The 17927-nt window shown below is 32.7% G+C and overlaps 1 protein-coding gene across 2 annotated transcripts in view; it reads right to left on the bottom strand.

Annotated features, from left to right (window-relative positions):
* ZDHHC21 (zinc finger DHHC-type palmitoyltransferase 21) overlaps window positions 1-17927 on the bottom strand; it is a 49769-nt gene that overhangs the window by 26026 nt on the left and 5816 nt on the right. For both annotated transcript variants that reach the window (XM_068974522.1, XM_068974523.1), the window contains 2 exons: window positions 15960-16071; window positions 12792-12930 (listed from right to left, as the gene is read on the bottom strand). In XM_068974522.1, coding sequence (XP_068830623.1) covers window positions 12792-12930; window positions 15960-16071 — 251 coding nt within the window. The remainder of the gene's footprint in view (window positions 1-12791; window positions 12931-15959; window positions 16072-17927) is intronic.

The raw sequence follows: 17927 nt of genomic DNA, 5'->3' as shown, positions 1-17927 counted from the left end.
GCCTTCTTCCCCCACTGTACTCCTGGCAGGGGTTTGTTTTCTGTTTTTCAAAAATGAAGATAGCTAAGATCACAACTAAGATATCTAAAACATACAGATTTGAATTTTGAAAGTGGCTAAATAACCAACTTCACACGCTGAGGTTAGGTTCATGCGGCACTTGCTTTTGCATAAAGTAAAATCCTACCATATATGTACAGTTAGCAGCACTTTCTGGGATGGGCTTCAGCTTCCATTTTATTACAACTGAATCACAAAGTTATAGGATTATACTGTATAGTACTCTCACCTCCAGTCTCCAAGTAAAATGTACTTTTCAGTTTTGTTAAATCCTAGTGGAAATCAATATCTGAATGGAAAAGAAAAATCACTCTTCATACCTGACTCAAGGCTCTTGCTGAGTGTCAGAATTATACATTAAATTTGGATACAGATATAAATGCAGCTTTCTCAGGGAGCAGATTTCACGGGCACCTGACTGCCAGGTTCATGGCTGAAGGTAAAACATCTCCGAAAAATAACTTTGTCTGCCTTCCTATCTTTTAGCAGGAAAAACTCTAGAAAAGTTAGAGCAAATTGGTAAGAAAGCAGGATAATGTACTTTCTTGCTATATGCGTCTGATAAAAAATGAGAGATGAGTGAGATTATAAAATTGCATTTAACCACTTAAACTCACAGTGACTAAAAGATTCTCACAGAAATTAAACTGCTAAATTTTTACACTAAGTGTAATAATATTCATAAATAATTAGCTATATAGAATTTAATGAGGACATACATTCAGGAGACGTGGTACTGCAAGGCAAGGTCAAGATTTAGTATAAGGTTTCTTTGTTCCACCTCAGTAAAAGCACAAGGATATATGACATATACGACATCTAGAACTGACAATTGTTAGAACAGTAGGGTATTCTTATATAGTTTTTTTTTTACACATATTAACTAACTTCTACATCTGATACCATACCTTTCAAGCAAAAAAAGAAAAAGGGAAGAAAAATTTACCAAGAGATGCTACTTCGACCAGCATTTCAGGAAAGAGACAAAACAAATTATCTCTATACTTATTAATGAAATAACTTTCATTTCATATTTATCTCAATTTCACACTATTTTTGGCTATTCTTGCCAAAAATAAGCTAAATACATATTTCCAGAAATTTTATTCATTCTAAAATGTCCACAATAAATGACTCTATATAAACATAGAGTAAAGCCTAAATCATTTTTTAAAACAGCAATAAATAATTGAAGTACTCAGTATACTTTAAGATTGATTATATAAGAAGATTAAACTAAACTATAAAGAGATTTATTAATACTCAAAGCTACCTGCAACCAAGTCTTCTAGCTACTTCTATTCTTTGTTAGCCAAAAATCTATGCAAATAACTCCATGGCAAGGTTCTATCTGACATCAATCCCTAGCAACACTATTAGATAGGAGCTAATTGGAATAATAATAAGGCATCTTCCTAGCAGAAGAGTTGGCTGGACTGCTAAACTCTATTTATTTCCTCTCCTGAATACTGGCAACACGTCCTTTATTGAAATTCTCTCCCATCCTTTCCCACTTCTGTAACTTACCCCATAGCCTTAAATGCAGTTAATATATTAGTTTTCCCCCTTCATATAAAAATAGATACAAAAGAATCAACTAAAAATTACCTGAATCTACTTCATCTAAAAACAATTTAAAAGATGTAACTTCAGAACTGTGCCACAAATGATTAGTTGCATAAACTCTATGCTAATAGTTACAGATTATTTAAGAAAGAAAATAATCTCTTATTTTCTCACATAGAAAGAATGTAGAGATAGTACTGCCTACAGTGTGTGATTGCCAGCAGGTACATACTTTCTAAAATATTTCTAACTTTCTATAATGCTTTTATAACATGTATTTTGACAATCTTTACATTAGATTAACTACTAAAAATGTGCTGATTCAAAAAATGAAAACAGCCAAGTATGAATTTACCAATCAGGAGATCCAATAAGATTTCTCTGGAGATTCTGTGGATGTTTGACTGTTTTTTAAACTGCTGAAAAATCTTCCTCAGGGTAAAGTGCAAACAGTCAAATAGTAACTTGATAAGTACAGAAAGCATACTGACTCAGGCATAGACAGAAATGGACCCAAACACACCTCTGGCAGGTGGGATAATTCTCTGCTTAGACAAGTTACTGGACCTCTCTAAATCTCAGTACCTTTTCTGTACAAAGGGAACCACACTACTTATCCTCTCATGGTATTTTAAAAGAGTTGACATTTTCCACTAATTCAACTGTTACAAATCAAGAAAAATATAAAGTAAAATTCCTGAAATAAATGAATGAAATATTCATGGATCAATAAATAGTGAACTATAGAAAGCATACTCCCTGATTATAATGATACCTTCCCTCATATTTAATTAAAATGTTATAATTTTCTAATAATTGTTTTGGTAAACAATTAGCATACAATAAGATCAACTACATTTTTATAATTTATTCTGTAAATTATTAAACTATACTTTTACAATTTAACAAGATGCCAAATGACCAGATATTTGCTTATAAACATTTAAAATTTATTTAAAATGTAAAAAATAGTCAAATAGAGACTCTGACCAAAGAAAATTTATTTTCTTTAATATCTATCCATTTTATTAATTTAAAATGCCAAATTGCTCCCCAACCTACAAGTTTTGAAATCTTTTAAGATGATTTTCATCCTAATCATGCTTAAAGGAAGACATTATTTTCAAGAGTATTTTAAATAAAAAATAACATTATAGTGGCATGATAAATACAAATGATGGTTGAATTAATCTGACATCTAACATTTGAAAAACTCCTACAAATATCTCCAAGTTTATAATTTTTATTAATTTTGGATTCTGTGATTCTAACTGAAAATGTTTTATTTATCCCCATTTATTTAGAAAGATACCTATTACTTATGTTCCTGCAATTTTCTAAATATGAATTTTTGTCTCAATATTACCTGAGAATTTATACAGATTTTTTTAAATTACTATTCACAAAGAAGATGGTAATATTAATTCTTCTTGGGTTTGTAGGCCTTCTTTAGTATAAGACTTAAGCTATAAATCAATATTTACAACACAAAAATAAATCCTGATTTGGGGCACTGATTCATGGTGAATAAATTCATTGTCTTCCTTTCTTCTTATTACCCCTTTCTCTAACTAAGGGATATATTAGAGCATTTCCTTAAAACTTCACATAGTAAAAACACATAAATCCTTGGAAGCCCATGATAGGTGGATATTTTAAAAGTAAAGATTAAGAAGAAATCTAAAAAGCATTAAGTTACTCTCAAAAACAAAGGGGTTATTACAAAGCTATTAAAACAATCCAGCAGAGAATGTACTTTCCTGAAAAGGCAAAGCCAAGAGAAGAGAGAAATGGAAGAAAATCAGGTTCCAAACCCTTTACTTCCCAGAGTTTGTGAACCGGCCTGCTTTCTCTCAGTTCTTTGTTTCTTGTGCATTTAACCAATAATCTACCAGTTTTCTCCTAAAAACAGGTTAAGTAACATAACCACAAGTTTAAAAGTCAGTCTTTTTCTCTTGTTTAATGAATACTTTTACAATTTAAGAAAAAGAAAAAAAGAAACAAAAACCTAAGCAAGAGTTGTTAACACTTTCTTTTCCCACCTAGAGAATAAGCACTCAGCTTTAGAACTGAAGACGGTCTATAAAAGATATATGCTGCCATCTACCTACCTGAAGGGGCATAAAGGAAATACACACTAAAGCTTTGACTTCCTCTGGCTGACAGAATACAGGGTCAAAGACCACAGCATACTTTGATTGTACTTTTTCTCCACAAGGAAGAAGCACAGTAACCAGTAACATGATCTCCAAAGATAATTAGGGATATCTGGGGATCTTTATACCATAGCCCAAATAATAGAAAAGAACAGCAAGTTTTATGAAGGTTTCTGATCCTATCAAAACAACTTTACATATAAAACAAAGAGCTGGATATACTTTTTTTCTTTGTTTTAGAGAAAAATGAGAGACACCCAAGGGCTTAGGAAAAAATGGATGGGGTAGGATTGTTTGAAGAATATTCCACTATAAAACACTACTGTATAAAAAACACTAATAGTGATTTTTGCACTGAAATTACTGGCAATTTTCTACCTTTATAGAAAATATGATAAATGTCATTACCAAAAAAAATAATAACCTGCTATAGTAAGGAGAGTTTTCTATTATTTAGACTTAAGAAAATTTTCTATAGAGTTTATTAGTATCTTAGAACAAATGTGACCTTAAAACCAATTTCCAATTAACTGCCTCAAGCCTTTCAGCCTTTTGTTATTCTATTGTCCAGCAACGATTTCCTTCGTTTCTCCATCTGGTTTAACTCTATTGATACTATAAAGTTTAATTCTCTACAGCACAACAACAGCTCTCAAACCTTACAGTTACAGGAGCATTCTTCTGTACAACTCCAAAGGATACTGTTTATATAGATTAAGATATGAGTGCTGTCTCCTGGAGTTGTGCAGTTAGGAAGCAATGATAAAAATCACCTGGGAAGAAATTTTTAAACAAAACTGTATGCCAATGATACTTGTGAAAGAGGAGATTGTATGAGAATAACCCTACCAATAAGAACACTACTAAAAATCAGATAAAACTCAATTAATTGGTAAACAAGCAGCTGACTGAAGACACTGAGAAGTGGCCAGAGATGACCAACATCCCAGGAAAGGTAGAAATGCACTAAGGTGAGTCCTACATTCCACACTGTTTTTTATCTGGAGGTAACTGTCAACTCATGAACAGTACTGTATGAAAGGTCAAGTGGAAGTGGAGGCTCAGAGCCTTCGACAGTCCCCCAGAGCTGGGGAAACAACACAGCAGAAGCCACTGTACACACTGAAGTTTCTAGCTGAAAAACCCTGCAAGGGCTACAACATAAGAGAAAGGAGAAACGGAAACTAGTTCTTCATGAAGACAAAACCCAAATCGCAAGCCCTTGCAAAGTCTCAACAAACGTAGTAAATTTCACCTTCAAAAGAACTGCTGTATTAAGACCAATGTTCTGTTATTTAGCCTTAGAAATATTTATTACACAAATTTTTGGCTGGATCAAGATGAGTCCTCTCTTATCGACTGTCCACAAAGACAAGTAAATCGTATCTTGAAAAAGAAAGTATCAACCAGGTCTTCTACAATTTGTCATATAAAATGCCTAGTATCTAACAAAACTTATCAGATGTATCAGAAGAAGGAACAAATATCTGAAACTAAAAGAGAGAAGAAAAAAGTCAACAGAAACAGATTCACAAGTGGATCTCAACACTGAAGATATCAGACATAAACATTAAAAGAACTTGCATTAAAATGTTCAAAATTTAATGACAAATAAAGAATTTCACCAGAGAAGTGATCTGTGAAAAAATGGAAATTCTAACAGTGAGAAATATTGTACAAAGCCAGTACTAACCAGATATAAAAACCAAGTAACACTAAAAGTATAGACCCATATACCTGACGAACAAAGATGTAAAATTCCTCAACAAAATATTAGCAAGCCAAATTCAACAATACATTAATAGGATCACACACCATGATCAAGTGGGATTTAATTCCAGGGATGTAAAGATGCTTCAACATCTGCAAATCAATCAGTGATTGACTGTATCAATATACTACATTAATAAACTGAAGGATAAATATATGATCTTCTCCAAGGACACAGAAAAGTACTTGACAAAATCCAATATCCATTCATGATAAAAACTCAACAAACCAGGTATAGGGGTGAACATATTTCAATATAATAAAGGCCATATATGACAAGCCCACAGAAACATCACACTCAATAAAAAGCTGAAAGGTTTTCCTCTAAGATCAAGAAGGAGACAAGAACAACCATTCTCATCATGAATATTCAACACTGGATATCAAAACAATTAGGCAAGCAAAAGAAATAAGATATTCATTTAGAAAGGAAGAAGTAAAACTGACATTATTGGCAGATTACATAGTATTACATAGAGAAAACCGAGAGACCACCAAAAAAGTGTTAGAACTAATAAATAAATCCATAAACTTGCAGAATACAAAATTAATATACAAATATCATTCACATTTCCATAAACTAATAATAAACTATCAGAAAGTTAAGAAAATAATGCTATTGATAACTGTATCAAAAAGAATAAAATACCTAGGAATAAATTTAAACAACAAGGTGAAAGATCTGTTCAGTGAAGAAACTTATGAAAGACATTGAATTGAAGACAACTAATAAATGGAAAGCTCTTCAAGGCTCACAGGTTGGAAAAATTAAATATTCTTAAAATGGCCATAGTACTCAAGCAGTTTACAGATTCAATGCAATCCCTATCACAATTTTGACTTCATTTTTTTCACAGAAATAGAACAAATAATTCTGTGTATAGAACCACAAAATATCTCAAATGACCAAAGTGATCTTAAGAAAATCAAAGCTGGAGGCATCTCATTTCCTGATTTGAAAATACATTACAAAGCTATGGCAATCAAAATGGTATGATACTGACATAAAAAGACACTGAGATCAATAGAACTGAACAGACAGCTCAGAAAAAGAAAACAAAAAACACTCTTACGTGGTCAATTAACTTATGACGAAGAAGCCAGGAAGAGTCAATGGGGAAAGGACAGTCCCTTCAATAAACGGTTCTCAAGAAACTGGACAGTAACACGCAAAAGAATGAAACTGGATCCCTACTTTATACTATACACAAAAATCAGCTCAAAATGATTCAAAGATTTGAATGTAAAACCTGAAACCATAAAACTCATAGAAGAAAGGGTTTTGGGTAAGCTCCATTAAACTGGTCTTGGCAATGATTTTTTTTGGATTTGATACCAAAAACAAAGTTACCAAAGCAAAATAAACTAGTGTGTGGCTACATCAAACTAAAAACCTTTTGCACAGCATAGGAAACCACCAACAAAATGAAAAGGCAACCTATGTGATGTGTAAAAATATTTGCAAATCATCTCTAATATGGGGTTAATATTCAAAATACATAAAAAACTCATATAACTCAACAGAAAAAAAAATGATTAAAAAAATGGCAGAGTACCGGAATAGACACTTTTCCGAAAATATACTGATAGCCAACAGGGAAATGAAAAGGTACTCAATATCACTAATCATCTGGGAAATCCAAATCAAAACCATGAGATATCACCTCACACCTGTTAGATTAGAATGGCTATCATCAAAAAGTAAAAGGTAAGTGTTAACAAGGATGTGGAGAAAGGGAACCCCTTTTGCACTGTTGGTGGGAATGTAAACAGCTATAGCCACTATGGAAAGCAGTATGCAGACCTCTCAAAAAATTAAAAACAGAACTACCATATGACCCTGCAACTTTACTTCTGGGTATATATGCAAAGGAAATAAAAACAGGATATCAAAGAGATACCTGCACTCCCATGTTCACTGCAGCATTATTCACAATAGTCAAGATATGGAAGCAACCAAGGCATCCATTAATGGACGAATGAATAAAAAAGATGTTTTACACACACACACACACACACACACACACACGATGGAATACTATTCAGCCATGAGAAAGGAGGAGATCCTGCTATTTCTGATAACATGGATATACCTTGGTGGCATTACACTAAGTGAAATAAGCCAAATGGTATCACTTACCTGTGGAAATTTTTTTTTTTTAAGTTAACTCTAGAAACTGAAAGTAGAAAAGTTCCCAGGGGCTGGAGTTGGGGTAAAAGGGAGAGATAGGTAAAAGGGTACAAATTTTAGGTGTAAGATGAATAAGGTCTAAAGGACCTAATATAAAACATGGTAACTACTGTTTTATCACCATATTGCACAACTGAAATTCACTGAGAGAGAAGACTTAAATGTTCTCATAAAAAAGATTAATATGTAAGGCGACATTTGTGTTAACTAGATGCGGGAATCCTTTTAAAGTATATGTGCTGTGCTAAGCTGCTTCAGTCGTGTCCAACTCTTGGCGACCCCGTGGACGGTAGCCTGCCAGGATCCTCTGTCCATGGGATTCTCCAGGCAAGAGTACTAGAGTGGGTTGCCATGCCCTCCTCCAGGGGATCTTCCTGACCCAGGGATCAAACCCAGGTCTCCCACACTGCAGGCAGATTATTTACTGGCTGAGCCACCAGAGAAGCCCTTCAAACTGTATACATACATCAAATTATCATAATACACAATTTAGGTATCTTATAAATTTATTCATTAATTATGCCTCAACAAAGCCAAATAATATAAATAACTAAATCATAAAAGCAGTTAGAGAGAAAGACACATTACTTCAATGAACGAACTATAAAACTAACAACTGACTTTACAGCAGAAATCATGGAAACCAGGAGACAAGGAAATAATATTTTAAAATCTGAAAATAACTCTAAACCTATAATTCTATGCCAAGCAAATAAATCATTCAAAAATAAAAGAGAAATAAAGACATTTTCAGGTGAACCAAAAACTGGCAAAATTTGTTTCAGTACACTTCCACCAAAAGGCAGGAAAAAATACTCTCAGAAAGCAGCTTAGAAACTTATGAAATCATGAAGGATCAATAAAGCATCAATATGTGGGTAACTCTAAACAAATACTGACTTTATATAACATATGCATTATAACACATAATTTATAAAATTAAATCTTATCATTATGAGTTTTATTTCTACATCTATTTTATGCCCCTACAATACCAAAAATGATGATGATAGGAGGGGTTCTAAGGCTACTCCATTTATTATCTTGGTAACGTTTAAAGTATCAATTTATATTAAACTTCAGAAAACCAAGGAAAAATGTTTTGATCTCTGGGAAAACCATTTTTAAAAGAGTAAAAGAGAAAAAGCCTCAGAAGGGATATGTTGAAAATTTCTTTCAGTTGAAAATTTCAAAGCAGATAAGAAAAGGAGGAAAATGGAAACAAAGAATAACTAGTAGGACGATAGGATTAATATCAGTCAAAATAAATGAAATACACCATTTCAATTAGAAGACAAAGATTATCAAACTAGACTTCAAAAACGAGAGAAATATTTGGTGTCTACAAGACACAAAGACAACTAATAAAGGTTATAAGTAAAAAGTTGAAAATACTAACCAAAAGAATAATATAGCCAAATTAATAACAGAAAACACAAGGCAAGATAATTACTGCAGATGAAAAGGTATAATTTATAATACCAGAGTAAACTCATTAGAACAGTATTAGAATTCCAAGATTGTATGTACCTGGTGTGTCACTCAGTCATGTTGCGACCCAAAGGACTGTAGCCCACCAGTTTCCTCTGCCCATGGGATTCTCCAGGCAAGAATACTGGAGTGGGTTGCCACACCCTTCTCCAGGGGAGCTTCCTGACCCAGGGATTGAACCTGAGTCTTTTAGGTCTCCTGCAGGTAGGTTCTTTACCACTAGTGCCACCTGGGAAGCCCTATGTACCTGGAAACATAGCTTTAAATTACCAACATCTTAATCAATGAAATGATTAGAATTCATTTCAGTGAATGCTAAGTACTATTGAACATTCATTTGCCTTCAGATCCTTGGAATATTTAGGGCTATATATTTCAAGGATCTAAAGGAAAGTTCAGTCCCTGGGTCAGGAAGATACCCTGGAGAAAGAAACGGCAACTCACTCCAGTATCCTTGCCTAGGATATCCCATGGACAGAGGAGCATGGTGGGCTACAGTCCGTGGGATTGCAAAGAGTCGGAGACGACTGAGTAACTAACACACCAGTAAGTTTAAGTAGGTTAAAGACACCAGTAATAAACATACTATATAAAAACAGTATTAGTCAAACATAATAGTCTTTTCTTATACTGGATAACACTATGGTAAAATTCTCCTGTCCATATACCTAACTTAAAAATATTATGAATCACTTCATTCAGAAAATACACCATTAACAGGGTTAAAACACAAAGGATTTTTCAATAGGATGCCAAATGCTCTCAGAAATAGCATAACATAAACCCTTTGGGTTTCAATTTCATTACCTCTAACATGAAGGTAATTATAAAAACATCCTACTTAATACAACAAAGATACTATAAACCTTGAACAATTCCTGCTCAGCACTACTAGCTAAAACTCTGTCAGGTCCCTAGAACTATCTGTAATTTACTGCTATTACCAAAGTAGTTTATTACAACCAATATGATAGAGCTAATTATTTGATTTTCATCTGGTAATCCTACTAACAATAATTATGATTTTTAAGAATTTGTTTCTACAAGTGATTGCTCTAAATAAACTCAGGTTTGAATTTTTAAAACCCAACTGTACTGCCTTTTTATATTTTCATCCTGGACTTTACATTTCTTAATAAACCTTTACTACGCTGCTTGTCTTTTGTCAGTATGCATGTAAATACATGTCTATATATATGTTTCTAAGTATATTAGTATCATCTGTAATCAGTTTTTCCATTTTAAAAAGTGCTCTTTCCTCTAAGTGATAGTAATTTTTCCAGAGTTTCTACCTTTCGTTTGGAGAGACAAATCAGTTTGTGATTTGTAATGTCTTAATTCTTCATTTAAATATCACCATTATATTCTTATTTGAGTGTTGGAACTTTTTTATTCTGTCATTGATCTCCTAGTAATATTGTTAAACAGTCTGTTAAACGTTCATAAAAATTAAAGGGGCAAAGAAAAACTGTTCCCTTCTGAGAGCTTTCAGCACACAGGCCTCTGTCACAGCTACTTAATTTTACTGTTGTATTACAAAGGCAACTGCAAACAAAACTTAACAAATGAGAGTAGCTATGTTTCAAACAAAACTAATAAAAACAGGTAGCGGGTCAAATTTATCCCAACACCCATAGTGTGCCAACCCCTCCACAGTGCCACGGAGCATTCCCTCCTAGAGAAACTCTACTAGCCTTTCATTAATACCACCAGATTCTACCTCTCTCTCCATTCTTAAAATATTCTGATCTTAATCTTACAGGTACATTTTTATTTTAAAGCTCTTCTAATTAGGCTCAATCTATTGCATATTTGAAACAGGTTACTTGGAAAATACATATAACCTTTTACATGTTCTAACTACAATACCAAATATATCAGAAATTAATCTATTGTTGAAATTCAAACCCAAGGAGTCTGCCTTTAAAGTCACACTCACATCTAGGCCACTTCACATGGTGTGGGAATTAAAATAAATGACATGTGCAGAAAGTACTTTGCTGACCCTAAATGACTCTTTAAATATTAACTGCTGTTGTTTCAGCGCTTCTGATCTGGATGCTTTGGGTGACCATTCTTTTGTACCTGGTTTTATCAGAAAGTAAAATCAAAATATAAGAAAGCATAAAAAAGAAATTCATCTGTAAGATAAAACATTTCTAAGACTGTAGTATCAGGATGCACTAAATTCTCAGTGTGATAAATGTCGAACACCTACATTTACAGTTCTCCCCCGTGAACTTTTTTGAGTTGTTTGCATCTAATTTAATTGCTCATTCTGCATTTAATACGTAGAATTACCTTGACAAGGCCCACTAATATATGCAACCAAGCAACAACAATAAATACCCTCTTTTAATTATACAAAATGATCATGTGTATAAAAAAGATCTAAATACACAGAACTCAAAGACCTTCTCTCAACTGTTCCATTATTACAAAATTTAGTTGTATGTGCCATCACTAAGCTTGTTATTTTTAATAGAAAAGATTTAAAGAGTATAAAATGACTTAAATAGGAAATTAAAAAACACCCTTCTTCATCAGAAATTCTATTCCTCTTCCCTGTCTCCTTCCCTATCTTGCTTCCTGTAAGTACACATACTCTCTCTCTCTCTCTGTCTCTCACAAACACACACACACACATACACAGAGCATTCTAAAAACACAATCTAAGTCAAAATGGCACATAGGATCAGGCTGAAATATAAATTCTACAAACAAAGCACAAAAGATACGATTCAGAAAACACAAACCCAGGTTCAAATCCCAGTCTACAACTAAAACCAGTTGAATAATCACTTCCTAGCTTTGTGCCTTCAGTAACTGTTTATTTAACCTCTATTAGTCTATTTCCTCATCTATAAAAAATGGAGGAAAAATCATACCCACCTCATGTGATTGTGCTGTGCATTTAAGTGAGAATTAAAATCACATGTCCATAGCACAGTGCTGATATTATAGTCAAGGCTTAAAACTCCTGGTTGATGTTATTACTACTACTACCTTTAACACCACGGTTCTGGGTAAATCTTATTAACATATATTGTAGTTCCTCTACAGAGTGGGAAAAGCATTGCCTCAAATGGATATATAACAACAACTTTTTAAAGCATCTGCAAATTCATCTTATCACCAATGTTAAAAGTTGGGAGTTGGGGTGCTGGGGAACGAATCCTTTTCTCAAGAACTTAATGTTCCTTTGAGAACTTTTAAGAATTAAACAAGTCTATTTTTACTCCTGAAAAGAAGTAAGAAGCTAACCTTTTTCACTTTGCTTTTCATTACTGTAGATTTAAAACGAAAATATGTATACATTGAGTGATAGGTCACTTTTTAAAGAACTTGACACTAACAAGTAATCGTAAATAGACGTGGTTAAAAGCCAATATCAGAAAAGGTCCATTTTCTCAATTCCAATACATTTTAAAATGCACCAATTTGAGGGTTTATGTTCATTACTTTTGTTTTCAATTTTCTACACTTTTAAAAGCACCACATGTTAATAACTATATACTACAGCTGTTCTAGCATTAGTGGATATAAACATTTCTTACCAAATTACGCTTTTTTAGCGGAAGAAAGTAATAATAGTGGCAGAAAGAAAACATCAGTGCGTAGCAAGTAAGAAGTTCAGTGTAGAAACACAACTGCAGAAAAAGCCAATGGTTATCTTCACCAACACAATTATTAATCCTGAAGGAAAAAAAAAAAAGGAAAAAGAAAAAATATTTCAAACTTTAGTAAGATGTTAATTTTAGGATGGTAAAACTAGAAATAAGCACAAACAACTTAAGTGTTTAAGTTCATAGAGATAAGCCCAACCCACTCAAACCTAAAAGCAAAGAGTATATAAGAAAAGATATGACATAAACACGCCACCTCACATTTGTAAAGCACATTCTACTTGTCAAAGAAGTCCTGTATATGATTCCCCATTCAACTCAACAACAAGCCAGTGAGGCAGGAAGAACAGATGGCAATCTCCTTGCTTCACTGATACAAAAAAGGAACAGAGGGGTTAGGACAATTGCCAGAGGATGTACAGTTAGGAGAGACCGTGGTCAAGAGAACAAGAACCCTCTTCTGTACACTGCTCTTTCACTGCAGCATTGAAGCTGTGGAGATCAAGCTGAAGGATATGAAGCAAAGTAACTTAAACCTGCCATTCTGACACACTGCTAAGCATTCACAATTTTCCTTACTTTTACTGTCTAACCCTTGGTGGCTGAAAATAAACATATATTCAAAAGTATGTATAAATTCTTAGAGCTACATTTCCACCAATACAACAATGAACCAAAACTAGGAAAAAGGATCAATGTTAGAATTCCAAAAATTCAAGATTAATGCAAGCTGAATATTTTATTGTTCCAAAGTTATTGTATCTAAATTTCCTAAATACAATTCCAGCAGAAAATCCTAGTTCAAAACTACAAATTATCTTTCACAATGTTTTATTTTCAACATACTATAGCATTATACTACCACTGTTTGAAAAAATAATAAATAGGGCCAAATTCCTAACTTAAATTGTATTAAAGATGTGCTGTCAATTTTTTAAAAGCAGATATGTAACTGAACAGAAAACCTGAAAGAGGCATTTTTTAGACTGAAGAATTCATGCTGAATAAACAAGAAAACCTTCTGTGTTTTGTTATCTGTAAGTGGGATTACCAGAGAAGAGTACTTCTGTGTGCACTCAAAAACACTCTCTAATAGCTACTGCTTAAAAGATGCTTTATCCTTGCCCCACCCTTTCTGTCCCCCCAAAATCTGAGATATAACTGCTTTGAACACTGCCTTCTTCTTAAGAATAGAACTGTAAGAAACACTACTATCATCTACATGTATAAACTGTTTTGGTAACAAATTCCTTACAAAGAGTGATCAGAGTCACAAATAGAGTAAATCTTGAGGTCATCAAAAGAACTGACCACTAAATCTAAAGCTGTTAAGCAGTTCAGATAATGCAATTTCTGAAAATACCAAAAATTCTCCTTGCTTCTGCTGCACACTGTACTTTTCCCTCACTCTCTGAAGAGCTCAGCAATGCTTTATTAGGGAATTCAAGCACATAAGTCCCTATATCTATTCACGCCCCTGATCTACCCTCTTTTCCTATCTACAGCTCTTTGTACTTCCACTCTTCTTCTCACCAGGGCTCTGAGAAGGTGACTAAAACTGGAAACAGAAGGCCTAAGAACAGAGAGCTCACCCCAATCCTAAAATTTTGGTTAAAAAGAACTTTATTTGGTCACCAAGTCAGTCTTAATTCCTTCAAAATAAGTAAATACTATCACTAATCTATATAATCTATATATAATCTATATAAAAGTTATTAAATAGTTGATTTTTTAAGCTTAAATCACTGCATTCACTTAAAAGGAAATATCGATATCTAACCATCATGAACATTTATTATATTTTTAATCAGAAATATTACTCAAAAAATTATACAAAATTGAGTTTTTCAGTGTGATTATCACTTACCTGAATACATGCTTCACACAGTTTTAAAAAGCAAACCCTATTACTATTGTAACTGTAAACAGATCACTGAAGTTTATAAAATCATTTGAGAATTAATCTGAATAAATTCCAGGTACATTTTTAAAATACCAACTGTATGTTATATACTAAACTATCCTGTGATAGAATTTTAAACCTTTCTACATAGTAGCACAGTATTCTTATTTTTTCTGAATCTCAGGAAATTATCTTCTAGTCAAATAATCATGTTATAGTGAAAACCAAATTCCCACTAAAAGCTTGCTGATAACTTGCGCTCCCAAAAATAAAGGAAGCTCTAAATGATTAGCATTACTAGACAAAACTAAAATCTACCCTTGAGTCAACCTCAGATAAATGCAGTTATAAATTTAAGAAGATTATTATGTAGCTAACTTTGTATACATGTGTGTATAAACATAAATATATATGTACATAGATATATTTATAAAGTGCTACACCATACCAGTTTAAATATTTATGCAGAGATCCCATGCTAGAAAAACAGAATTAAATACAATATCTTTTCACAGATTTTTGTGACAGCTTTGAAATGAGATACAATGCAGAACTCTCACAGCATTTGTTTTCAAAAATTGTTTCTCAACTGAACATTTTCTTTAAATATTACAAGAGAGCCCCCTACTGACCAAAAATGTTGGCAGTCAGCAGAATCAACTATCACTTTTTTTTTTTCCACTTCTAGCTAGCATATAATATTAATCCCTATATCCAACACATAACACTGAAAAAAAAGGCTGAAAGGAAGTGAAATGAGGTATAAGGTATATGAAATGTCACTCTTTAATTAAATTGGAGGGAAATACAAACAATGAGATGTGTATGGTTTACATTACAGTTGGAAACAGTAACAGCTACTATATTTAAATTTAAGTACTCTCTATATGTCTCATACTATACTAAATGCTTTACCTACACTGCTTCATTTAATAAAACCACTTTAGCTCTTTTGTATATTTGGGTGCATGTTAATTTTTAGTTTTCTGCTCAAATATCTCCTTGTTAGAAAAATCTACGATCTCTGAAAAAATGACCCTGGGAGTTGATAGAAGCATATGATCAATTAAAGCTCTCCTTATAAAAAGGCTTTCTTAAACTGTATAACTCTGATATAACCTTTGTTTAAATCGGCTAAGTACCAAGATCTATTTTTTACTACATTTTTTTTCAAAAGTGAATTATTCATTTCTTACCATGGACAGTGATGATCCATTCTCCTAACACAGTGGCCGCAGCGGCTGCAGTGATGGGAACGCTTCGGTCTCATCAAATTACACTTGTTACACAATTCCCAGAACTCCCTTTCTAGAGAAGGAAATTAAAATTCATTTAGTAAAGGAACATGAGTAATGTTGAAATTTAGAAACAAGTGTTTAGAAGAGTTATAGGAATTCTTCGAGATATGTGCCTAAGTCTCTACTGTAAATGTTTGCCGTAAACGTTGCTTCTCTATTCTCTGCATGTTTTATTTTGTACATTTCTAATTTTAAACACTATAAAATAAGACTGCTAATAGTCAAACTAAGAGATAAAAAAACAGCGTATTTGGGTTTAAGTATATTGCTGTAAGCAAAATTTAGTGACAAAACCCTTATTTAGAATCAAATTATTACATTAAAACAGAATTTTATTGAAACAAGTTAATTTCTAGAAATTTATTATCTAATGGTTCTACAGAAGAGATAATGCTGAGTACTGGTTTCATAGATTAGTAAGTCAAAATTAACTGCATAAACAGAGACGGCATCTCCCCATACTTCCCACACAAAACCATTTTTTGAATGAATTTATTTGGGAATATTTATGACAGAGGGATGGAAAAACAGTTCAGATGCATTTAAGAGGTACTAAAATAGTTTCAGAAGTGAAGAAGATTACAAGAAAATTACTCTTTAACAGAAATAAAGGAGTCCTTTACAAAACTCTATCCTACCACCAAGTAAGTTTCCTCTAGTCTGCTGTGAACGAGCACACAACTAGGCTTTGTGCTAAAAACATGAAGTTTACAGGAATTAAGGAAAAAGTAATTTATTTCCACTAAGAACTGCTCTAGCTAGAGCCATTAAAAACTCTACGGGACTGTTATCTACCAAGACAACGGTTATATAGAATATATAATTTTAATATTTCTTGACATGGAATTTTATAACAATTTTTAAACTTTGTATCACTTATGGAAAACTATATCCTAACCTCACTAAAATTATGGGTATAGTAAAATTAACCTAACTTCAATACTCCAAGTGAATATTAGTATATGCAAAGTGTGACTGAGCAAACCATAGATAGTCACTAAATCCTTGCTAAAACATGACAAGTTTAATTTTTTTTTAATGAAAGATTCCAAACATAAGTAACAAAAGAGAAGAGTAGGTAGTTTTCAATTTTTTAAAAAGATACCCTATTTTAATTCCATTATTTCTAGTTTATTTATTTATTTTTTTAACTTTATTTTACTTTACAATTCTGTATTGGTTTTGCCATACATTGACATGAATCCACCATGGGTGTACATGCATTCCCAAACATGAACCCCCCTCCCACCTCCCTCCCCATAATGACCAGAAGTAAGATCAATATACTAGAATTTTATAGTAAAGTGTTGGAAAAACATTCTGCTACAAACGTCTCTGGAGAAATCAATAAAGCATGAATAACAGCTGTAACAAATTAACTGCTCTCGATGAAAGTTGAAAAATTATCTTTTACATGTAAAATATTTCATTTTAAAATAAAATTCTCTTCTATTTCTTACTTACAATTCTTATTTTAATGAAAACATATTACATGAGAGAGCAACAATATTGAAGCTTAATTTAGGTACAATTAAACTACTGTTATTTAACTGTTGGCAAAATAGAAACTCATTTCATATGTAGCATAATACAATGTCACATACAAATCACTTTTTTTCCCCACTTAACTAGATGTTCCCAAATATCCCAATATTAAAACTCTAAATTCACATATTACAAGGAATATGTGAAGGTCAGCCCATTTTCATTGAAAGACAACATGAAAACTATGTTCTTAAACCAGCTCCTTAAAAAAATAAATATGGGGTATTCACTATTGGCAATTTCAGCATAAAATATTCCAAAGAATAAATCATTTATTTCATACTTAAAATGCTGTACCCTCAGGAAAAAAGAGAGAATTTG

The sequence above is a fragment of the Capricornis sumatraensis genome, chromosome 6, assembly GCF_032405125.1.
Source record: "Capricornis sumatraensis isolate serow.1 chromosome 6, serow.2, whole genome shotgun sequence".
Lineage (NCBI taxonomy): Eukaryota > Metazoa > Chordata > Mammalia > Artiodactyla > Bovidae > Capricornis > Capricornis sumatraensis.
This window is presented reverse-complemented; position numbering and strand designations above follow the sequence as displayed.